The sequence below is a fragment of the Rhipicephalus microplus genome, chromosome 7 (genome assembly GCF_043290135.1).
Source record: "Rhipicephalus microplus isolate Deutch F79 chromosome 7, USDA_Rmic, whole genome shotgun sequence".
Taxonomy (NCBI): Eukaryota; Metazoa; Arthropoda; class Arachnida; order Ixodida; family Ixodidae; genus Rhipicephalus; species Rhipicephalus microplus.
The window spans coordinates 163047905-163073227 of record NC_134706.1 but is presented as its reverse complement, the minus strand read 5'-3'; the positions used below and the strand labels follow the sequence as shown (position 1 = coordinate 163073227).

Genomic DNA, 25323 nt, shown 5'->3' with positions numbered 1-25323 from the left:
TCGTCTATCTAGACGATGTCGTTGTCTTTTCGAAAATGTTTGACGAGCACCTTCGTCGCCTTCGGAGTGTTCTTAAGCCATACGATCCGCTGACCTTACCTTCAAGCCTGATAAGTGCCATTTCGGCTATAAAGAACTGAAATTCCCTAGTCACGTTGTAAGCGCTGCAGGCGTTCGGCCCGATCCCGAAAAGACTGCCGCTGTGGCCGCTTTTCCAGATCCGATAGATAACAAAAGTCTTTGGCGGTTTCTGGGGCTCTGCGCATACAATCGCTGCTTTATTGATAGCTGCTCTAAGATTGCGGAGCCGCTCATCAAACTTACACGTGATGACACCCAGTTTCTGTGAACTGACGAACAAGTGACTGCTTTTGCAGAACTGCAACATTGATTGTCCTCCCCTCCTGTACTTGGTCATTCCGATGAGGACGCTGACACAGAGGTGCGCACTGACGCAAGCAACATTGGTCTCATAGCTATCTTGGTGCAAACACAAGATGTCACCAAACGTGTGATTCCTTTTGCGAGCCGCACTCTATCACGCGCCGAAGCCAACGTCAGAGAAATGGTGTCTCGTGGTAATATGGGCGATTACAAAGTTCAGGCTTTATCTCTATGGGCGTCCATATAAAGTTGTGACCGATCACCACGCTGGTTGGTTGGCTAACCTCCGAGACCCCTTAGGGTAATTAGCACAATGGAGTTTGCGACTTCAGGACTTCGATGTCCCCATCGTATACAATGCGGGTAGAAAGCATGAAGACGCCTAAACGCTATCATGAGCACCTCTGAAATCCAACCATACAGCTGTAGAAGACGACAGTGCCTTCCTGAGGACTCTCAGGGGGGCGTAGCTCCTCAGTATGCAACGAGCGAACCCCTAATTAAGGCTCGTCGTCGATCACTTAGAAGGCAGCACTGCATCTATTCCTCGTCTACTTTCCCGTACGTTGCTCTCATTTTGCTACGACACGGCCGGTGTCGGCACCACATCTTCTGTTCTAGTCATTGCTCAAAACCTTCGTGATAATGTCCTATTAGCCTGCCATGATCCGCCGACATCTGGCCAACTGGGACACTCACGGATGCTCGACTGCGTAAGACAGCTATAGCTCTGGCCTAAACTCGCAGCTTGTATCAAACGCTACGTGAAAAGATGCCGCGATTATCACCGTCACAAGTCACCAGCTGTAAATAAAGCCTGCAGACCTCCCACAACCCATCGACCAACTGCGTACGCCGTTTGATCAGGTCGGGATGGACCTCCTTTGTCTCACTCCGGAAACAAAAGTATCATCGTCGCAACTGATTACTTGACGCATGACGCTGAGATGAAGCATCTGCAGTAGCCCAGTTTTTCATGCACCACATTGCGCTTCATTATGGCACCCCGTCATTCATCGCCCCGCCTCGGTTGATTAGTGGCTAAGGTACTTGGCTGCTGACCCGCAGGTCGCGGGATCAAATCCCGGCTGCGGCGGCTGCATTTCCGATGGAGGCGGAAATGTTGTAGGCCCGTGTACTCAAATTGGGTGCACGTTAAAGAACCCCAGGTGGTCGAAATTTCCGGAGCCCTCCACTACGGCGTCTCTCATAATCATATGGTAGTTTTGGGACGTTAAACCCCACAAATCAATCAATCCGTCATTCATCATCACTGACTGAAGGACAGCGTTTACAGCAAAACTGTTGTGCGACATCTTCAAGCTCAGTTACACGAACAACCGTAAGGCAACCGCATACCACCCCTAGAGTAACGGCCTGACAGAAAGGCTGAACAAAACGCTGGTGGTCATGATTTCTCTGTACGTGGACGTGCAGCATAAAACGCAGGACGAGATCTTGCCGTACGTAACGTTTGCGTACATCACCGCAACCCAGAAAACGACAAGGTTCTGACTCTTCCACCTCGTTTACTGTCGACACGTGCAAACCATGCTAGACGCCGTGGTTCCTTGTGACATCGACCAGCACGAGCTGTAAACTCTTGATGTTGAGGATTACAATCAGCGTGCAGAGGAAGCACGAGAACTAGCTCGCGTGCACATAAGATCGCAGCGATGTAAAGATGCCCGAAGGTACAATATCCACGATCGACAAGTCTCCTATCAACCTGGCGACCAAGCGTGGGTTTAAACTCCTGTTAGACGGCGAAGTCTCCGCGAAAAGCTTCCCAGCAAGTACTTCGGACCCAACAAAGCATTACGGCGGTTGAACGAGGTCATCTATGAAGTTATTTCATACGGAGGCTCGTCAACGACCCAGCGACACTCACCACGAACAGATCTATTGTGCATATTGTCCGCCTAAAACCCTATTTTACGCGGTGATGCTCGCCCTTTTGTGCCCGGGTAGCTAACATTTTCTTTTTTTAACGCTGTCCGTTGGGTCTCCAATGAACTGTGAACTGCGTGAATGTTTTTTTTTTCTTATGACCAACCACAGACATTTTTTTAACCTTCATATGCTCTGTGCACTATAAGCATCGTTTCTTCATTTTTTTTATGAGCCCTGCTGTACCCCTGTGTATGAGCATCGAGTCGTTGCTCTAGTGGGAGGGGGAATAATGTCGCCTAGATGTCTGAGCCGGCAAGCACTAGCCAGCCGAAAAGGGCAAAGAGAACGAATAAGAAGTGTGTGTTAGCACTTCGTTTGAAGATACACGCTTGTGTCTTTCTGCCCCGCTGTTCCTGTCTTGTCTCTACGGCTCTTGGTGCGTGACAATATGTACTCACCTCGTTTTCGTACCGAAGCTTGCTTCTCCCCTTATGTATTGTCCTGTTTAGGTCCTTAGGGTATTCGTATAAATTTATTAGGAAGTCAATCTTTTTGCCTTTATTGTGGACAGTGTCTCGTTGTCATCGTCTTCATATAAAGTGCCATCTTAGGATCATAGAATGCCTACTTCAAGCGAGCATAGTCCAGATGGCTGGTACAGACTCGTAAGTTTAGCAGTGGTAGTGCTGTTAAAAGAATGGAAAATTTTTGTAGCATGTAGGAGTTGATAATTGAACTAAAAAAGATGAAAGCGTGTACGCTGGGACAACGACACCTGATTAGCGCTCACATTGAGTTGTTTTCTTTTGCCGTTTTGTCATTATTCCTCCGTTAACTTTTGGCTGTTCGAACATAAGCAGTAATAATAGCCGTATTTCACGGCTGATTTCAATGTCAAAACATAACCTTGCCGGTTCTAATTGCAGGTGTGTCCAATAACGCCTAAGTTCTTCTGAGCGCCACCTGACAGCAGACACACGGAAGGGTTACAACCTGTGCAGACAAAAATATCGTTGAAATGGAAGCAAATGCCTTGTTTATGCTGAGCATCAATGGCCAAATAGAATCTGCTCAGGTAGGCATTTACGGTTTATTTGTTCCTGCGTGATTCTTTCGATGCTACTCTAGGAGTATCAGTGTGTGTGTGTGTGTGTGTGTGTGTGTGTGTGTGTGTGTGTGTGTGTGTGTGTGTGTGTGTGTGTGTGTGTGTGTGTGTGTGTGTGTGTGTGTGTGTGTGTGTGTGTGTGTGTGTGTGTGTGTGTGTGTGTGTGTGTGTGTGTGTGTGTGTGTGTGTGTGTGTGTGTGTGTGTGTGTGTGTGTGTGTGTGTGTGTGTGTGTGTGTGTGTGTGTGTGTGCAGTGTGTTTGCCCAAGAGTGATTAGAGAGAAGTTTTCCGTAGGCGTGATGTGCCATTCACGCTCGCTAATTACTTTTCGATTTAGAGCAGATGAGCTGTTATGGCAGAGTTTAAGTACTGACTATGGCACTAGTCTGTACTATGAACGTGATCACTGCTAAAGGCTTCTAAACAAGCCAATAAAGGAAATAAGCGCAAATTTTAATATCTCAGTTTTAGAAAGAATTTCAACCCGAACTAACGAACAATAATGTCAATAAAATATTGGGGTTGTTATTAGTAGCAAACGTCATGCAAATGTGAAGAAATAAAGGTAAACAAAACAACACCTTGCGGTGGGCAGGGGTCGTACCTATCAACTTCGAATAATGCGTATGATGGTCTCCCAGCTGAGCTAGCGCGGCAGCCATAACCGCCTCCACTTTATGAGGTGTGTGCATTTAAACTGCCTAGCTTCACTCAATGCCACCACTAGCCATGGTGGCAGTGTGTGGAACACTCTTCTTCTGTCTGTTGGCGTCACGCAAGAGCTACGTTCGTACCCTGCGCGTGACAAGTTATCTTTTCGTCTACTTTAATTTCTTCACATTACCTTTTCCACGAACATTATTTTGTATATTTACCTTGGTATTATTACATGCAAGTTCTCATTAGTATTGTATTTAACGTAGACAAACGAGCATGTAATATTGTAAGATTTTCACTTTTCTTCAATCTTACGGCGAGTCTCATTCTGGCAGATTTGACGCCTTAAGGTAGTATGCTAGGAATTATTGGTCAGATACCAGTTCGTAAAAAGATCACGTGCTACGTAACGCCAACCAGCTGAAAAAGAGTTGCACACTCGCCGTCATAGCTACTGGGGGCGATCACCGGTACCCTAAAGTATACACATATATACACCGCGAAATGGACAGTGAGATGACCACCGTTGTAGCTCACTTGGTGGAGCATCGGCTGCCTTAATCGGAGGTCGCAGGTTTGGTCTCGACCGGCCACAAGCCCTCTGTCGGTCCACTTTTAGTTCGTCAAATTTACATCAAAATGACTTCTAATACCAACCCCAATATTTCCCTTGGAATAATTGTCTGTTAGTTCTCATAAATTGATGAATGAAACTTGAACACCGGGCACGCAACTTCTAATTATTGCGCCTGATTATCTGTTGCCTAAAATAGCATGTTCAATAATAAGTTTAGTAGAATTCACGCTGCAATAGGGAATAACCATATGTATGCACTAAGCGACAGGGAAGGCAAAGTAGCTACCAATATGGATAGGATAGTTAAGATAGCAGAGGCGTTTTGCAGTGATATGTACAGTAGCAGTGACAACCATGACCCTAATGCAAGAGCTAGCAGTGTTGTGACCGGTGCCACAGCTGACTAGAGAGCGGCGCTCTTTTAATTCTCAAACAAGTAGCCGACCGGCTGGCTGCCTATGCCCGCCAGGTCCTTGCTAGCCGGAGGGTGAGACGTTGTGTCGCCACGACGCCGTAAGCCGTTCGAGAGAGGACAACAAATACAGCATCTTCCTTGAAAGAGTTCGCGTCGGCCGCCACGAATCGCCCCGCTAATTGATCGAACAAATCGGCGGACCCTTTGATGTATGCTGTCATGAGCTTGGGACCCCTCGACCAGCGACACACACACGACAAGAAAGAGCCCCGCTGGCGCCACCTTTCAGTAGAGTGATCACGACTCAATATTGGACGTTCACGTAGGCCGTGCATGCTCGTTCCACTCGCCTTTTGTGTGTGATCTGTGATTGGAAAGTACCATCTGAACGTGTTCTCTGATCTAGGGATCTGGGAAGCACATACCCTTTAAAATGAGTCACCCGGCTCTTTCAAAGGAGCGCCAGGTAGAGGAACTCCTGATTCAAAAGCTCACCATGTAAGAAAGAGCTCGTCGTGTACGAGAGCTCACCTTGTATATAATGTAAATAAACCCCCTTCAAGTCTCTTCCTTCTGCCTCGACATCTTCATCCCGTACCTCTGGTGCCTTCAAACCCCGGTCTCAACAGCAGTTCCCCAGATGGCATCCCACCAGTAATTACAGAAGTCAGAAGAGACTTAAAGAGAACGCAGAGGCAAAGCTTCTGGTGAGGATTGGGTAACATCAGATCTGCTGAAAGACGAAGAACAGATTGTGTTAGAAAAACTAGCCACACCCATTACGAAGTGTCTCCTAACGTAGAGGGTACCAGAATCTTGGAAGATGGCTAACATCATCTTAATACATAAGAGAGACAACAAGGACTTCATGAATTAGAGGCCGATGAGTTTGCTTTCCACCGTATACAAGCTATTTACAAAGGTAAACGCTAACAGAACTTAGAAAACAATAGAATTCAATCAACTAAAGGAACAAGCAATATTTCGAACAGGATTCTCAACAATAGACCACATTCATACTATCAATCAGGTAACGTAAAAATACTCAAAATACAGCCTACCACTGTGCATAGCCTTCATAGATTACGAAACGGCGTCTGATTAAGTAGAAATATCAGCAGTCGTACAGACACTGTGGAATGAAGGCGTCGAAGAAGCATGTGTAAACATTTTGCGAGAAATCTACAGGTGATCAACTGCTACCTTGGTGCTCCTTGAAGAAAGCAACAGAATACCAATCAAGAAGGGTGTAAAGCAGGGGATGCAATCTACCCCATGCTATTTACCGCGCGCTTACAGGAGGTTTTCAGAGGCCTAAAATGGGAAGAGATATAGATAAGATTTAATCGATAGTACCCTAATGACCTGCACTTTGCCGATGACATTGCATTGCTCAGTATTTTTGTGGACGAATTGACACTCATGATTACTGAATTAGACAAGAAGAGCAGAAAAGAAGGTTTTAAATTAATGTGCAGGAAACGAAAGTAATGTACAACAAGCTCGGAAGAGAACAGCCCTTCGAGATGGGCAATAGTGCACTTGAATTATAAAGGACTACGTCTACTTAGGACAGGTAAAATTCGCGGATCTAAACCATAAAATTGAAGTAACCACAAGAATACGAATAAGGTGGAGCACACTCGGCAAGCACTCTCAAGTCATCACTGGTAGACTGCCGCTATCCCTCAAGAAGAAAGTATATAACAGCTGCATCTTGCAGGTGCGTACCCTACGGAACAGAAACCCTGAGGATCGCAAAAAGAGTTCAGCTTAAATTGAGGAAGATGCAGTGAGCGATGCAAAGGAAAATAATAGGTGTAGCCGTAAGAGACATCAAGGGATCACGGTGGATCAGGGAACAAACCAGGGTTTAGGATATCATAGTCGAAATCAAGAAGTGCAAATGAACATAGGCCGGGCATGTAGCGAGTAGGCAGCATAACCGCTGGTCATCGAGGGTAATTGTCCGGATTTTCGGAGATCGCAAGTGGGTTAGGGGGAGACAAAAAGTTAGGCAGGGAGATGAGATTAAGAGGTTTGCGGGTATAAATTAGCAGAAGGACGCACAGGACCGTGTTGACTGGCGGATCAAGTGAGAGGCCTTCATCCTGCAGTGAACGAAGTCAGGCTGATAATATATATATATATATATATATATATATATATATATAGGCGAGAGATAAATCCAATGGTTCCGGTAGGAAATGCAGTCGAAAAAAGGAAGACGACAAACGTACGAAACGCAGTTTTTACTAACGTTTCGGCAGGTGGGCCTGCCTTCGTCGGAGTACTCCGACGAAGGCAGGCCCACCTGCCGAAACGTTAGTAAAAACTGCGTTTCGTACGTTTGTCGTCTTCCTTTTTTCGACTATATATATATATATATATAGTAGGAGTAATATTTCAATGGGCCAGTTAGTCTTCGTGAAGGTATGGGATATGGCACAAAGGAAGCGTTGTCAACAAGGATAAATATATTTATTTCCAACAATTTCAGGAGGGTCCTCCCTTCATCAGGGGATGAGTTATACTAATATGAACTTCCAAACTTCGTTGCTGCCGCGTCCCTCTCGCGTTGAAAGATGTTTGCGAGAGTGAGAGAAAACTAAAAAAAGAAAGAAAGAAAAAAAGATGAAAAGAAAAAAAAGAAAAAAGAAGAAAAAGGGAGTAAAAAAGAGGAAGAACCACTGTCAACACTGAGAACGAAACCGAATGTCCATGTACGTCCGCATCCGGTTCTTATCCCGTACTAATCAGTTCTTGACGTGTGTCGGGCCACCCAAGATTGTCGCCGCGGTAGCGGGAAGGGTCCGTGACGACGTGCGTAAGGAAAAGGTTTCCCCTTAATGGGTTGGTCGGCTCTTTACCTTTCATCTTCGTCCGTTTCCCTTCAGTGGTCATCAAGTGGTAGGCGAACAGAAACACTTTGTATGTGCGTGTGACAAAAAAAGGGAAAAAAAGAAAAAAAACAAGAAAGGACAGTGTACACGTACGAGTCAGTCAGAAAAAACAAGCATGGTCTCCAGCTATCAATCTTTGTCACCAATTTCCTCCTGGCGTACTTCTCGGAGGCAGGAGAGTCTTCCGGGGTCCTCGTTGATGCCGGCTACTAATGTTTGAAATTAGAAAATAAAGTATGCCCCACGCTGTTTGCGCTCGCGCCTGTTTAGAAACTGCACTGCAAAAGAGTTACGCTGATATTTTCAAAACTATGGTTTGGCAGGCGCAGATGTCTAGATAACGGTAGCTTTGGCAGTGAAGTGGCGTCGTACCGGTGATTATTGAACCGCAGCCGTAATGGCGTGTCTGTTTCGGCGATATATTCTTGTCCGCAGATGTTGCAATGTAGCATGTATATTACGTTACTGGAGTCACAATTAAGGCTTTCAGCTATGCAGAATTTGAAATCCGAGAAGTTCGCTTTGGATTCACGTGTTGTGACCATCTGTGGGCATACCTTGCATCGAGCTTTTCCGCGGGGAAGGCACCCTGATTGAATTTTGGGGATGTTTGTTTTTGCTCTGACAAGAATGTCCTTCTGATTTTTATCACTGCGGTACACCACGTGAGGTGGCTTCGCGAAAATAGAACTTAGTCGTTTGCTTTGCCTGATTATGTTGAAATGGCGGGAAAGTATGTTGTTGATTCGTGGCGCTGATGAGGAGCAAGTTAGTAGAAGGTTCGTCTGGGAAGTCGTTTTAGATACTTTGTTTGATCCCTTAATTATATTGTCACGCAGCAAAGGACGACGCAGTTGTCTATAAGAAAAACAAGTTTATTGGAGCGAACCTGTGCTCCCCTAACAACTGAAAAAATACACAGGCGGCGAAGCAGCGGCCAGCAAAACGACGGGCACGCGAGTGAGCGCCGGCGATCGAATGATGCGGCATCGGCTGTGCGGGAATTCATATCCCTCGGCGCGAGGGTTTCTCGAATAGTCGAATTGTATCGGTAACGCCGTGATAGCGTTTGTCAGAAACGCTGTTCGTTCGAACAGCGTTTCTAACAAATAACGCTTGAAGCGTTGTTTCTATCGAACAACGCCTGAAGTTCGATAGCGTTTGTTCGAAACGCTGTGGTAGCGTTTGTTCGAAACGCTGTGAAAACGGCGATAGCACAGGCCGGCGCAGCCAGGCCGAAAAAACAAAACACAAATAAACAAACCCAATGCATGGTTCGCGGCAATATCATTCCTGTTCACGTTGCGAGCACGTGGTACGGCATCGTCAATAATGTCTTTCAATAAGGAATGCTGTAGGTGTTCTGCGTGTCTGTCGTGTATATATATATATATATATATATATATATATATATATATATAATGTGAGGAGGTTTATGAGTCGTTTAAGCGTTTAAGACAGCGACGAGACAGCGTGAACAACCGTCCAGCGATCGGCACAGCAACGAACCGAAGCACGAGCCGAGAGAGCCGGGCGTTGGCGATGCTGCTCGCTGCAGGCACATCTTCTTCTTCACAATCGCCCCCGCTGAAAAAGGAGCCATCCTGGCGACTTAAGAAGTTTCAGGCAGAGGCTCATGGTACGGTTTCAGTCGGGAAACATGGACGATGTCACGTGAACGCCGGCGCATGTCGTCCGATCGGGAAACTGGTTCAATTAGAAAATTAACCGGAGATGTTTTCTCCAAAACGGTGTAAGGCCCCTCGTATCGGGGGACAAGTTTCGAGGAGAGTCCCGGTGTTTGGTGTGGAATGGCAAGCCACACAAGAGACCCTGGGGCATAGATGGGATCCGGAAGAGAGGTGCTACGGGTTTCTTTCTGGCGTTGTTGCTCTTCCGAGGTGAACGCACGGGCGAGCTGGTGGCACTCTTCGGCTTGTCTAGCAGCATCGGAGATAGGTGGACACTCGGAAGCATCAGGACGGTAAGGAAGTAGGGTATCAATTGTATGGGAAGGCTCGCGTCCGTAAAGAAGAAAGAAAGGTGAGAATCCCGTGGTGGTTTGTATTGCGGTGTTATACGCGAACGTGACGTATGGGAGAACACGGTCCCAGTTGCTATGATCAGATGCCACGTACATTGAGAGCATATCACCTAGCGTGCGGTTGAACCGTTCCGTTAGTCCGTTAGTCTGCGGGTGGTATGCTGTTGTTTTCCGATGAATGACGTGGCATTCCGAAAGCAGAGTTTCGACGACCTCGGAAAGGAAAGCGCGGCCTCGGTCACTAAGGAGCTCTCGAGGTGCACCATGTCGAAGGATAAAGCGTTGCAAAATGAAAGAGGCGACATTCTGAGCTGTAGCGCTCGGCAAAGCGGCTGTTTCGGCGTAGCGTGTCAGGTGGTCAACCGCCACTATAATCCACCGATTACCATCTGGTGTCAATGGAAGGGGACCGTAGAGGTCAACGCCGACGCGATCAAATGGCTTGGCAGGGCATGGAAGTGGCTGCAATGCGGCAGTCGCACGTGGCAGTGTTGAGTTACGTCGCTGGCAGTCAGGACAGCACTGTAAGAATTTACGTACAAAATTGTACATGCCGCGCCAGTAGTAGCAATGGCGAAGGCGTTCATATGTTTTGAACACTCCGGCGTGGCCACATTGCGGATCGTCGTGAAGGGGGGCACATACTTGCGATCGTAAAGTGCGTGGAATGACCAGCAACCACCGGCGGCCATCGGGAGCGTAGTTGCGTCGATGAAGAAGTTGATCGCGGATGGCGAAATGGAAAGCCTGACGTCGGAGGGATCGAGATACTGGAAGGTTGGGCGTGCTAGATAAATATTCGATAAGAGAGGCGATCCACGGGTCACGACGTTGTTCGGTGGCAATCGAGTCGAGATTTAGTGATGACAAGGTCTGGAGGCAAGTGTTTCCGCACGTCTGGTCTGGTGGTAAAGGTGAGCGGGACAGAGCATCAGCGTCAGAGTGTTTGCGTCCGCAGCGGTATACGACGCGAATGTCGTACTCCTGGATGCGGAGTGCCCATCGCGCAAGGCGGCCAGAAGGGTCTTTCAACGTGGAGAGCCAGCAAAGCGCGTGGTGATTAGTTACTAGATCGAACGGGCGGCCGTATAAGTACGGCCGGAACTTTCCAAGCGCCCACACCAGAGCCAAACACTCTTTTTCTGTCACGCTGTAATTAGTTTCGGCTTTCGTCAGAGTGCGGCTAGCGTAGGCTACAACGTATTCTGAATATCCGGGCTTTCGTTGAGCGAGGACCGCGCCTAGCCCGACGCCGCTGGCGTCGGTGTGCACTTCAGTAGGAGCCGTCGGGTCGAAGTGGCGAAGAATAGGTGGGGAAGTGAGCAGACGGCGCAGAGTAGTGAAGGCAACGTCACATGCAGGGGACCAGGAGGTGAGGTTCACGTCACCGCGAAGAAGCTGGGTTAACGGTGACATGATAGATGCAAAATTGCGAACAAAGCGCCGGAAATAAGAGCATAGGCCTACAAAACTACGAAGTTCTTTCATGGTCATCGGCTTGGGAAATTCCGCGACTGCTCGAAGTTTTGCTGGGTCTGGTAATACGCCGTGCTTGGACACGATGTGGCCTAGGATGACGAGCTCGCGTGCAGCGAAGCGGCATTTTTTCAGGTTAAGCTGGAGACCAGCGTTGGTCAGGCAACTCAAAACGTGCCTGAGGCGAAGGAGGTGCATAGGAAAGTCATGGGAGAAAACCACGACATCGTCGAGGTAACAGAGGCACATATTCCATTTGAGGCCACGTAGCGTATTATCCATAAGACGTTCAAACGTGGCAGGCGCGTTACAAAGCCCAAAGGGCATGACGTTAAATTCATATAGTCCGTCTGGTGTAATAAATGCCGTTTTTTGGCGATCGGCTTCTGCCATTGAGACCTGCCAGTAGCCAGACCGCAAATCTAGCGACGAGAAAAATTCCGCTCCGTGAAGGGTGTCAATGGCGTCATCAATGCGCGGCAAAGGATAGACGTCCTTGCGGGTTATCTTATTCAAACGACGATAGTCCACGCAAAATCGAATAGATCCGTCTTTCTTACGCACCAGGACGACGGGAGACGCCCAGGGACTGTGAGATGGTCGAATGACGTCTCTACGAAGCATATCTTCGACTTGATCGTTGATGACGCGGCGCTCTTCAGCGGAGACACGGTATGGTCTTTGACGCAGTGGCTGGTGTAGGCCGGTGTCAACATGATGTTTGACTTGTGATGTGCGGCCCAGTTGAGGTGGCGACACATCGAACGAACTCCTGAACTCATGGAGAAGATCCAGCAGGTCGGCATGTTCGGTGGGAGTGAGAGTGTCGGCGATGGCGCTGGAAAACGTATCATTGGTTGACTCCCTGAGTGCCGACAGTGCTTTTGGGTGGTCGCAGTAGTCGTCCGGGACATCAAACAAAAACGAAGGGTCGAGATCCTGTACGCGGCCGAGACATTCCCCCGCAAGCAATGTGATAGGTGTGGAAAGCGGATTGCTTACGAACATGTTGCTTCTTCCGGCGGCAAGGTCAATTGTTGCGAAAGGCAGCGGCAAAGCTCGACGACATTTGAAGATATCGGAAGGCATAAAAAGAACTGTAGCGTCAGTGTAGTCGTTGCATGAAACGGGAACAAGGGCGCAATTTTCAGGCGGAATATCGGTATCTTCATGAACGAGCAACTTCGGCGGCTGATGAGGAGCGTCCAGAAATGGGACATCACACAAGGGTGAAAACTCAACTTCGGCGCGTGCGCAGTCTATGACGGCATTGTGGCGGGATAGGAAGTCCCACCCGAGGATGACGTCATGCGAACAGACAGGAAGAACAATAAACTCCACGATGTAAAGAATGCCTTCGATGGAGATTCTTGCAGTACAGGCTGCGAGAGGCGTTACCTGCTGTGCGCTTGCGGTGTGAAGCGACAGTCCCGAAAGCGGCGTCGTTACTTTGCGTAATAAACGGCAGAGATTAGCGGCAATAACAGAAACAGCGGCGCCAGTGTCCACAAGGGCGAAAGTACAATAACCTTCAACAGTTACTGCGACCACGTTAGCAGGAGAGGAGCGAGGGCTTAGACAGTTCGAAAACGGCGCAGTTCTTGCCTCTTGAACTGCGTTGCTTAGTTTTCCTGGTCGGAGGGTCCGGGCCGGCGACGCATAGGGGAGGGCGATCGCCGACGAAGAGAGGGTGCGCGTTGCGGCTGGAAGTCAAGGTGGTCAGTAGGCGCATAGCGAGGTGGCGAGACGGGCTCGTATTGGACGAAGGGTTGGCTGCCGGGATGCGACGACCGGGCATAGTTGCCGAACGTCTGAGGTCGACGGCGGCAGTAGCGAGCAACGTGTCCGGGCGTGAAGCAAGCGTAGCAAATCGGTCGGTTATCGGGCGTCCTCCAGGGATTGGCGACTGGTGCTGCCGCCCAAGGTGCAGTATAAGCAGCCGGGTGTGCGGGCTGTGAGCGCGTGGTGTAGGGTGGTTGCGGGAGCCTACGTACAGCGTCTGCATATGTGAGTGGCGCGGCTACGGGCTGCATCTCTTGCGAAAAGGCGACAGGAGGAGCCACAGGCTGCGCTGCATACGTTAGGGGCGCGGCCACAGGCTGAACGGCTGGTGGATAGGCGACAGGAGCGCCTACCGGCTGTGCGCCACCCGGGCAGGGACCACGGCTAGGTAGAGGTGGCTCGTAGTGCGCAAGAGGAACAGCTTGTGCAACCTCTTCCGATATAGCAGTGCGAAGCGGGGCAGGTAGACGGGTGGTGGTCTCGTGAGTAAAGGGCACTAGGGAAAGTTGGCGGGCGACTTCCTCACGGACGAAGGCTCGCACTTGCTGGAGCAATGGTGAATTGTCCGGCATGGAGTCGAAACTGGACAGTGACTCACCACCAGGCTTAGGCTGCCTAGTCAGAGTGCGTTGCTTTTTCAACTCGTCGTAGCTCTGACACAAGCTGACGACTTCAGAAACTGTGCTTGGATTCCTTGCCAAGAGCATTTGAAATGCGCCGTCGTCGATGCCCTTCATCATGTTTTTCACCTTGTCAGATTCGGGCATGGTGTCATTCACACGTCGACAAAGGTCGACGACGTCCTCAATATAGCTGGTAAAGGTCTCGCCAGTCTGCTGAGAACGGACGCGCAGGCGCTGTTCTGCCCTCTGCTTGCGGACAGCCGGCCGACTGAACACTTCAGCACATGACGTCTTGAAGACGCTCCATGTGGGGATGTTGTGTTTGTGGTTATTAAACCACAATTCGGCGACGCCAGTGAGATAAAATATCACGTGGCCCAGCTTGTCGGCTTCATCCCATTTATTGTTGGCGCTCACCAGTTCGTAGTGGTCGAGCCAGTCTTCGACGTCGGTCCCATCTGCACCGCTGAAGACCTTCGGCTCCCGTAGCGTAGGATGGCCAGGGCAGTTGAACTGGAGCGGAGGCGTCGATGTAGTGGCGTTGGCAGTCATGACAGGTGGTAGCGTGCGGCTTCGCAGCTCCAGGGTGTAGCGACGGGGATTAACAGCACCTTCCACCAAATGTGAGGAGGTTTATGAGTCGTTTAAGACAGCGACGAGACAGCGTGAACAACCGTCCAGCGATCGGCACAGCAACGAACCGAAGCACGAGCCGAGAGAGCCGGGCGTTGGCGATGCTGCTCGCTGCAGGCACATCTTCTTCTTCACAATATATATATATATATATATATATATATATATATATATATATATATATAGCCCGCCCCACCACGGTGGTCTAGTGGCTAAGGTACTCGGCTGCTGACCCGCAGGTCGCGGGATCAAATCCCGGCTGTGGCAGCTGCATTTTCGATGGAGGCAGAAATGTTGTAGGCCCGTGTACTCAGATTTGGGTGCACGTTAAAGAACCTCAGGTGGTCGAAATTTCCGGAGACCTCCACTACGGCGTCTCTCATAATCATATGGTGGTTTTGGGACGTTAAATCCCACAAATCAATATATATATTTATATATATATATATATATATATATATATGTTGATATGAAGATGTTGTGTGGCTCATACACAATGTTTATTCCATAAGCACTTCTTCCTTCTCTGCATCTATCAACCATCGCTTCGTACGTCACAAGATTCCCCCTCCCTCCGTAAGAAGGCATGAATTAAGAACAAGAAAAAGTGAACAAGAAGAGGTTGAAAAGTCACAAATATCAACAGTCTCAATTGTTTCTACGCTCCAGAGGAGTTCCGTAAACTTTCAAAGACTTCAGGGAAGAGTGCAGCAGTCTGGTTAACGCAGGAGTTCTGGTGGGCGAGGCTGACTGTTGCGTTCTGGATGGCATAATCACACCCTGGAGATCTGCACTGGTGGTGACATGGGTTGAGTTCTTGTGAGGAACGAACAAGAATGGGAGTCCCTGTGGCATTTGAATTTCGGATGTTGTAGGAGTCGAGTTGAGTGTCGTGGCGGGAACAGATGGTGTGCTTCCAGTTTTAATGCGCGATGGTCGCAGCTGATGAATTCAGAATGATGTCTTGGTCTGTCCGTTGTACAGATGGTGCCTTCTCGTCTCTTTTGTCGTTTTCTGCGGTCTCTGAGCTGTAGCTGTAGGTGCAGTCTTGATCTCTTGCGCCAAGTGCGTTTCTGGCGCCGATCAATTATGCGAAGATGTCTCACGTCTTGAATTTGTTAAAAGAGACTTACTTTGCGTCTTCATCCTTGTCGGTGTATCCGTTGGCGTGTCTGCGATTCTTGATCTTGCTTTTGCTAGCATTGCTGATGTTGCTGTGGAACGTATTGCTCTGGAGCCCTTCTTGAACATCAGGCTGGTTTTCTTGACAACTTGATGTGGTGCTTAGTCAGCAGCTGGTAGTCTGTGGGCTGTTGTCATGCAGTTTGGGCAATGATGTTAATGCTTCAGAGTTGACATAAAGCTCTTCAGAAGCTTCTTCTACCCTGTTCACCACGAAAGGCTCTTGCGCATTGCATCGTGTGGCGTTCGATGCGTCTGAGCCTTTAGTGTTGCTTCGACTGTCGAGTGTGCATGCACCGGACGGCGATGCATGAACCCGTGCGGAAGAATCATGGCTCAACAGGGCATTTTCCCGGTGCGTCAGCTCGTCTATCATGAATACAGCGTCCTCATGAGGCAAACGGTGAGTGTCAGGAGCCATTGGAGAGCCGCGTGATTGAAACCCGGGTTGTGGACCACGTACGAGAGACGAAGAATGAAGTGCATTAGGTGGGTAAGCAACGTCTCGTGTCGTGTGCTGGAGCGACGACTCTGAAAACACTGGCTTTCGCGAAGAGAAACGTGGTGGAAAGCTATGTTCCTTGAGGAATGAGCGTGCACTGTGACGGCCGAGTGTTGTTGTGTGCAGATGGTCGGTAATGAGGAAGTCCTTGTCATAGTCGCTAAAACGGGCAATCATCTCTTCTCTGATCTTTTGCCATGATTCGTCGTTTTCGAATATATGTGTCAGGTAAAACCTAAATGCCTTACCGGAGACACAGTCAGTGAAGTTGATGATGAACTCCCGTTCCGACCATGATGCAGCGGTAGCATGGAGCTCGAACAGGTAGAACCAGTCCTGCATGGGTCCATCATTTGCTGCCCCGGTCTACTTGGCAATGTCAAGGTAGGCCGATGAATCTCTCAATGTGCTGGTCGTTGTGTCCTGGTTGCAGATGATTCTGTAGTCGATGTATGGTCAGGGCGTTTTGTGGGGAACTGCGTCGATGATGAGCGAGTGATGAAGGAGCAGGCAGGTTTCCATCCTGTCGACTCGTGTGACGCTATGATGAATGAAAGACGTGGTTTGGCTCACACACCATGTTTATTCCATAAGCAGTTCTTCCTTCTCTGCCTCTATCAACCATCCCTTCATACGTTATATATATATATATATATATATATATATATATATATATATATATATATATATATATATATATTTATATATATATATATATATATATATATATATATATATATATATATATATATATATATATATATATATATATTATAACGAGCGACAGACAAAACACCCGTTCGTCGGGCAAGTTGTTCTATTCTGCCTCTTCTTCCTCGCTTTCCAGCCTATGGCCCACAGCTGCCACGCCGCTCTTCGTTACATTCGGCCACACTGCGGACCTGACAAATGAAAAAGGAAATTACAGTTCATTGCACCTGCAGCGGTCCGACTGCTTTTTTAAAGCACGACACATGCACGGCAAAGTTGTTTTTTTTTGCGTTTATCGAGAGTGAAGTTTGCATCTGAGGTGTTCACAAGCCAGGCATTTTCTCCTATTCACTGAGTAATTATGAATGTCCCGTCGAGCTTAAGGAGTAGCTTGTTGCCGGGCCCACTGGTGCCCTTTTGCATCCAGACCTCGTCACCGATGTTGTAAGCAGGATCGGGCCTACGGCGTCTGTCATAGTGACGCTTTTTATTTTCTTGTGCGTGGATGGCTTTCTTGATCGCCTTAGTTCGGATCTTTTGACAGGCCGCTTTGCGATGGCTGGCACGTGGAACTATAGTGGGAGCATTCAGACTCAGGACCGCTTTCAGCTGTGGTAGTTTTCTATAAACAATTTCGTAGGGCGTTTCCCCGGTAGACGTTTGCAGTGCCGTGTTAATCGCGAAAGCGGCTGACGGAAGGTGGACATCCCAGTCGGCCTCTCCTCTTTTCCCTGCCTCCGCATATGGAGCGAGTTGTGCCTGGATGCTCTGGTTAGTTCTCTCAGTAAGGCCGTTTGCTTGAGGATGAAACGCAGATGCGAAGTGGTGCTGCACGCCTGCCGTGCAAAGGTACTTTTTCAGTTCCCCGTTACGAAACGTTGTAGCCCGATCAGATATTAACGTTTTTGGTAAGCCATGTCTCCATTCAAATCGGTGCTTGAGGAAGCCGATTATGTAAGTGGATGCAAGAGATGGCACGGCCTCCACTTCCACGTATTTTGACAGGTAGCATACTGCTACAATGACGTAACGATTTCCCGCAGCGGTGGTGGGTAGAGGTCCCATGTAATCAATGCCAATCGTGTGGAAAACTGTTTTGGGTATCTGGATTGGTATTAGTAATGCAGGTTAACACCCATGCAGTCGAGTAAACTGCTGACAAATTTTGCAACAGGCGACATAAGAACGGGCGCTACTTTGCATCTTCGGCCACCAAAAACGTTCTTGTAGTTTCCGGAGCGTGGCTCGTTGGTCGGTGTGTCCGCCTTCTGGGGAGTCGTGAATGGCTCGTATTATTTCTGACTTGTGGGATTTCGGGATCAACAGGAAGTAACGTTCCTCGGATCGGTCCGCTCGCCAGTTACGCCGGTACAATGCGGAATTGCGCATTACAAAAGTGCTGTGATTTCCCTTGTCAGTGATAGAAGCAATAATGGATGCCAAATCTTTGTCCTTCTTTTGGGCTCGGAATATATTCATCTAGGCGAAAAAAAATGTGGGTTTGCCTGGTTTTTTGCGCGCAGTCAAGGAGGTTTCGTGAAAGTGCATCAGCGACGTATTTAGCCCCCCGGCGCGGTGGCACACGTCAAAATAGTATTCTTGCACTGTGATTATCCACCGGGCGAATTCGTGCTTAAGTTACTGCTCGGAGAACATCCATGCTATAGCAACATTATCAGTCACAACAGTGAATTTGCGCCCGAAAAGATAATGTCGAAACTTGTCATCGACGCTCCATACCACTGCAGGACATTCAAGCTCGTTGGAGTGATAGTGGCGCTCGGTGTCTGAAAGTTTTCGGCTGGCATAAGCGATCACGTGTTCCACGCCATCTGGATTCCGCTGCACTAACGCAGCTCATAGGCCGACTTGGCTGGCATCAGTGTGCACTTCGGTGCACCAGTCCTCATCGAAATGACTTAGTATGGGGCCACAAGTGAGCTTTTCTTTTATAGCTCGAAAATCATTTTCTTGTGAGACATCCTATTCAAACCGCGCGTCCTTCTTAAAAAGACCGCTCAAGGGAGCTGCGATCGAAGCGAAGTGGGGAATAAACCTTCAGGTAAAAGTTACAGGTCAAATATTGAATTTAAAAAGTGAAATGTTAATATTAGATATCGCTCTTCCGGGACGCATTCTCTTTTCGTTAGTAAACGCTTATTTCCCGTCAGGTGTTCAAAATTCTAGTGTTTTAGATACCGTAATTTTGTCTTGCAGAAAAGACATATTATTGGTAGGAGACTTCAATTCTGATCACACTTCGTGGGGATTCAGAACAGATATGAGTGGAAAGCGCTTGTGGGATATTGTTGCTAAAAATAATTTCACATGCATTAACCAGAGAACCCCCACGTTGGTATGTAATCAGTCTCATTCTGTGATTGATCTGACTTTCTGTAGTCCTAGCCTCTGTATTTCTACATCGTCTACTTTAAACTCGGGTACAAATTGCGATTATTTTCCTATATTGTTTGAGCTTGTATGTCACGTGACTTCAATAATCAGACAGCCCACTTCTCACATCAATTTTAATACATTTGAACAGACACTACGTGTGGCTTTGTCAAGACGAACCGAGGTAAATAAACAGCGAAATGCTATGAACCTAAAGAAGGTTATAAAACAATCTTTAAATAAAGCTAAATTCGCTGTTCAAATCTCTAAACAACGCCCTTTGAATCATTGGTGGAACTCTGATTGTTCACGTCATTACAGTCTAAGAAAAGCAGCGTGGCGAAAACTGCTCTATAATCAGTGCCCTAGAAACTGGAGTAATTACAAATACGCGGCTACAATTTTTAAGCGAACAGTTGTCGCTGCGAAGTATAACCATGACAGCCAACGCTCCGAGTTCCTTTCGAAGCATGGCCACAAGCAATCACTTTTCAACTTCCTTAATGCCCAACAAGTAATCCCACCATCAACAAACCTCGAATCGATAGTTTCAACGCCACGTGAGTTGCCTACTTTTCTGAAAAATATTGCTCAAGGGCTGGAAAGCCGCTTCATGGCTGCTAACTTTTGCCACTCGCCATGCCCTGTTAACAGCGATTACATTGAAGAGGTTACAGCGTCGGAAATAGCACAAGTAGTAAAAATATTACCCAATTCTGCTCCAGGTCTCGATGGAATAACTGCATCGGTAATAAAAATAATCCATAAAGTATCACCTCAAGATTTACTTGCAATAGTTAACCACTCCAGAAGACATTCGTCGATTCCGCCTGAGTGGAGAATTGCGAAAATTATTCCTTTATTAAAGAAACATGGAGCTGGGTTTACCTTGTATAACATTTGGCCTATTTCACTCACATCTAATCTGGTAAAATTATTCGAAAGACTTTTACACATTAGGATAGTCAACTGGTTGGACGAAAACGTAATTTTAAGCTCATGCTAAATTGGATTCCGGCGTGGCTGCTCCATTCGGTGTGCCCATGTTGATGTAGAAAGCAGGATACACCTAGCCCGTTCTAAGAAACAGGTTTCCGCCTTCGTCACTTTAGATATTGCAAAAGCTTATGACAGTGTTGAACACATTAAACTAATAAACTTGCTAATGCACATCGGGTTACCAAATTACTTTGTGGCATGGGTTTACTCCTTTCTAAAAGATAGAGAATTCTATTGCTCTCAATCTAGCATGTCGTCATTTAACCATATGGTGTAGTAGCGCAAATTTGACGGGGACGAAGAGGACAAGAAAACACGACACTCGCTACTAGCACTAGCGAGTGCGAGTGCGCTACTAGCATGTCGCTACATGCGCTACTCGCATGTCGTCTTCAAAGTATAAACAAACTAGAGGTCTCCCCAAATGTTCGGTACTTTCACCATTACTATTCAATATTTTAATGTGCACAATTCCAGTACATCATGTTGTACAGGTGTATGAATACACTGACGACATCGCAATTTTTGCTACAGCTACAGATATATATACATTATATCAGATGCTACAGTTTTATATGAACGCTCTGAACACATGGTTAGACGACATTAATTTATAATAAACATCTGGAAAAGTGCAGTCGTAGTTTTTTCTATAAGTCTTTCAATGCAGATTTCCGTACTTTACAGACAGGACTTTATCCCGCAGGTGAAATCAATTAAATACTTGGGAGGGGCATATACTGAAAGCCTAAATTGGAGTCCGCATATAGAAAATATGGCAGCTAAAGGAGTGCAGGTGCTTGGGAGGCTTCGTAGACTCAGCAATAAACACCGTGGTTTACGTCGTGCGTCGGCTGCATGTCCGATGAAGGCGGAAATGTTGTAGGCCCGTGTGCTCAGATTTAGGCACACGTTAAAGAAACCCAGGTGGTCAAAATTTCCGGAGCCTTACACTATGGCGTCTCTCGTAATCATATGGCAGTGTTGAGACGTTAAACCCCACATATCAATCAACGTTGCGTTCCTGAACAAGGTGGAAAGCTGAAAATCGGGTTGTTTCTTGCATCGCCGTATACTGTATGCGAGTGTGGCGTGTAGCAGAATATGGTCCCAGGTTCCGTGCTACAGGTCCACGTAGATTGACAGCATGTCCACTGTGGTATTGGTAAGCCTCTCCTTCAGTCCATCAGTTTGTGGGTGGTAAAGCGTAGTTTTTCGGTGGTTTGTGCAGCACTGTCTAAAAATTTCTTCTAGCATTTGTGCCGTAAATGGTTTTATTCTATACGCAATCACACAGACGGCCCGCCGTGCCATAGAACGAAGTGGCGCACGAAGAACATCGTGACCTCAGACGCCATGCCGCAGGGTAACGTCCTTGTCTCTGCCTACCCGGTCAAGTAATTGGTTGCCACTATAATCCATTTGTGTCCTAAGGCCCACGAAGTGAAGGGCCTTAGAAGGTTCTTTCCAACAAGGTCGAAAGGTGTTTGTGGTGATGCGATGGGGTTGAGAAAGCCCGCAGGTTTTACAGGAGGCGTCGTGCGACGCTGGCAGTCGCGACAGCCTTGCGCGTAGTGGTGTACCCTAGCTTAAAGTGGTGGCCAGCAGTACTGCTGGCGTACTCTGGTGAGAGTCCGCGAGTAGCGCAAGTGTCTTGACGTGGGCTCGTCTTGGCACGCGAAGAGGATGTCATCCCGTATGTCGGGTGGTACAAGGAGGAGGAAGGCTTCGTTGCCGCCTCGAGCATTTTTTCTGGTAGAGGATGCCCCTCCTTAGGCAAAAGGATGACAGTACACGAACAATGCGCCGAAAAACGTGATAACTTCGGCCTTCTAAGGAATCCATAACCGAGTGCAATTCCTGATCTACGTCAAAATTGCGCCCTGACATAAAGTAAGAATCACTTCAGTAGGGCTTCGAAAAAGCCATCAGCACACTCCGAGTCTATGTCAGGATGCCCTACAGGTCCTCGAGAAATGTGCATCGGCATGTTCGTGCTTCCGCGCAGACCTATACACAATTCTGATTTCAAGCTCTTGTAACCTCCAACTCCAGCGAGCGAAACGACCAGACAGATCGCGGAGATTGGCCAGCCAACGCAGCGAATGGTGATAGGTCACCGCCTTGAAGAGACGGCCGTAGAGGTAAGCTCGGAACTTTGCCGTTGCCCACACGACTGCGAGGCGTTACGCCACAGCAACGGGCTCGCGCGACAGGCGCTGCCTCCGCTGTGGCGCGAACCACGCGGAGAGTCCCTGCACCTCAGAAAGACCCCGCTGCATAAACTGCAAGGGCTCTCACCCGGCGAACGAACCTCGGTGCGAGTCTTGGCAACTGTAGCGAAAGGCCGCCTTCCTCCTCGCCTCCTCTGGCGGAAAACTGACGCGCCGCGAAGCCATCCAGCAAGCAAAAGCTTCGCTTCAACGGGAGGCTTCAGCGACAACAACAGCAGCCACACACTCTGGCTGCTCTTTCCGCGATGCCCTGAAAGGCAATGCCACCACAGCACCGGCACCAATGGCCACACAGCCTACACGTCCCCCCCTCCCCCTCCCCAAAAGGACGCAAGGGATACAGTGATGACGGCACTGACCGCGGCTCTTCGCACACTCCTGGAGATTACGGTGTGCAGCACGACGACGCGCGTATTGCCTCGCAACTTTGCGCGCACATCACGATCTCACACACCATGGCTAGTGCGTCGAAGAAGCCCCGGCCGCGGATTTTCCAGTGGAACGTGTGTTCCCTCCGCCGCCGTATCCCTGAGCTCGCCCGCTCACTGCCCCAGCGCGACCTCGACGTCCTAGCACTGCAAGAGACGCGAGTTCGTGATGGGGCCCTCAACTTACCAGGGTATGTGGCTTACCACGGGGCCACGAGCTGCAGAAACAGCGCGTGCCTAAGCACGCATTGCAACAACCCGGCGCACCCACAGGGCCTGGCAAGGGCTTCTCTTTACGTGCGCACGCGCTTTCCCCAAGTGCATCTTGACGTATCGGACATCGTCAGTGCGGGCGTCGAGTGTGTGGCAGCGAGGATGCGTGTTGGCACGACAGACACATGTGTCGCGAGCGTCTATGTTCACTCATTGACCGAATGGGACGCCGACTTCAATGTGCCGCTCGCCGATCGCCTCGGAAGTGCTGCTGTGTTGTGTGGGGATTTAAACTCCCATCACACGACGTGGGGGTGCGCGAGTGTAAACGCCAGTGGCCGCGCCTTAATGGATGCTGCCCTGCGCGCTGGCCTACACATCATCAACGATGGCAGCCACACATTCGTGCGCCCCGGTGCTAAGCGCAGTGCACTTAACCTAACCCTCGTCACGGACGAGTGGTACTATTCGTGGCATCGCGCGCCGGACACTGAGGGTTGGGATCACTATCCGATCCTCTTGGAGCCCTTTAATACCGGCGCCCCGCGCACCAATGTGTACAGTGTTGTGAACTGGCCCCGTTTCCGCGAACTGTGTGCTGCGGTACCAGTCACGGGCGACTTTCTCCAACACATTGTGCAGTGCGCGAGTGCCGACACGAAGGTGTGTCGAGTGCCGACGGGCACGCTCGTGCCCGACATTAGGCTCTTCAACCTACGCGCAGCTCGCCGCCGGACGCAGCGCAAAGCGGAACGTTCGGACAAGGCAGAGGACTGGACTCTTTACAACCGCATCGACGTGGTCTGTCGACGCCACGCCCACAAACAACGGGATCGCAGCTGGTCCAGCCTCTGCCGCACGTTCGACGACCCGTGCTACCAACGGCGTGCGTGGCGCGTGTTCCGAGCCCTCCTCCGCCCCCGTGTGCCTCGGCATCTGGAGCTCTCCATCACGGTCACACTTGGAATCGGCAGCGCGCAACTTGACGAATTGCTGGCTGACACTTTCGCGAGTGCGCTGTAAGAGTCGGAAGGAAGGTCGCTCGCTGATGGCATCCCACCGCTGCCACCAGTTGTTACGGTTCGGAAGGAATGGTCGCTGGAGGATACGAAAACAAAACATGTTTATGGCACTATTTACACATATTTACAGAAAGGAAAAGTTAGTGGTTTCACAAACCACGAGCGTGGTGGTTGAACGTTACATAGTTCAGAGCGACGTCCAGCACTCTGCGGCGTCGTTTTAAGCCCTGTCGGGATCCTCCTCTCCGAGTGGAACACCAATCACACACACACAACAGGTGAGGGGGACGAGCATGCACGGTCCACGTGAACGTCCAATATTGAGTCGTGAACACTGCACTGCAAGGTGGCGCCATCAGGGCTCTTCCTCGTCGTATGTGTGCCGCTAGTCGAGAGTTCCCACGATCCGGACAGCGTACATCGAAGGGTCCGCCGATTTGTTCGCTTCATTATCGCGGTGATTTGCGGTGGCCGCCGCGGTCTCTCCCAGGAAGTTGCTGTCTTTGCTAGCCTCTCTCGAACGGTTAACGGCGTCTTGGCGACACGACGTCTCGTCCTCCGGCTAGCACGCACAATGCCTGACGAGCATAGGCAGCCGGCCGGTCGTCTACTTGATTGGGAATTAAAAAGGAGCGCCGCTCTCCTGTCAGCTCAGGTGCCGGTCACAGCAGATTCCCTATCGCCAGTGAATCACCGAGGTCATCAGGCACCATTGCTGCTTGAAGGGACGAAAGAAGGGTTCGCATTTGAAAGACGGGAACTCGCCTTTGCTTGCTGCGTGGTCTGAATAATTGCTCAAATCTTCGACAGCGTCTGTCAGACTGGGCGCCGAATGGATTGAGAGCCTCCCCAGCGGACCGGTTTACGCACAATGGCGTCTGCCCAGACAAATTTCGAGGCCAAACTTTACAGCTCCTCCGCTGCCCGGAAAATCTCGGCTGGCCAGCGCTCCCAACTGCTGGGCACGAAGAGAATGGCTGTTGACGAGAACGATGGCCTGGCCTTGGCCCTCCAGCTGCGAACTCGAAACCAACTTCCAAACCAGCCCACAATGATCGACAACAGCAAAGCGAACCACACAACACAATACCATGCCCCAGTCAAGCACATTGGACTCGCCTAGGACCCTCCAGGCTTCTCAAGAAAC

General features: G+C 49.1%; 1 protein-coding gene across 3 annotated transcripts in view; it reads left to right on the top strand.

Moving 5' to 3' along the window:
- Nucleotides 1-25323, top strand: part of B9d1 (B9 domain-containing protein 1) — a 146879-nt gene that overhangs the window by 24450 nt on the left and 97106 nt on the right. For all 3 annotated transcript variants that reach the window (XR_012885117.1, XM_075869888.1, XM_075869889.1), the window contains exon 2: nt 3204-3352. Coding sequence is in view for 2 of the 3 variants with exons in the window: in XM_075869888.1 (XP_075726003.1) it covers nt 3296-3352 (57 nt within the window). In the remaining variant the exon portion in view is untranslated. The remainder of the gene's footprint in view (nt 1-3203; nt 3353-25323) is intronic.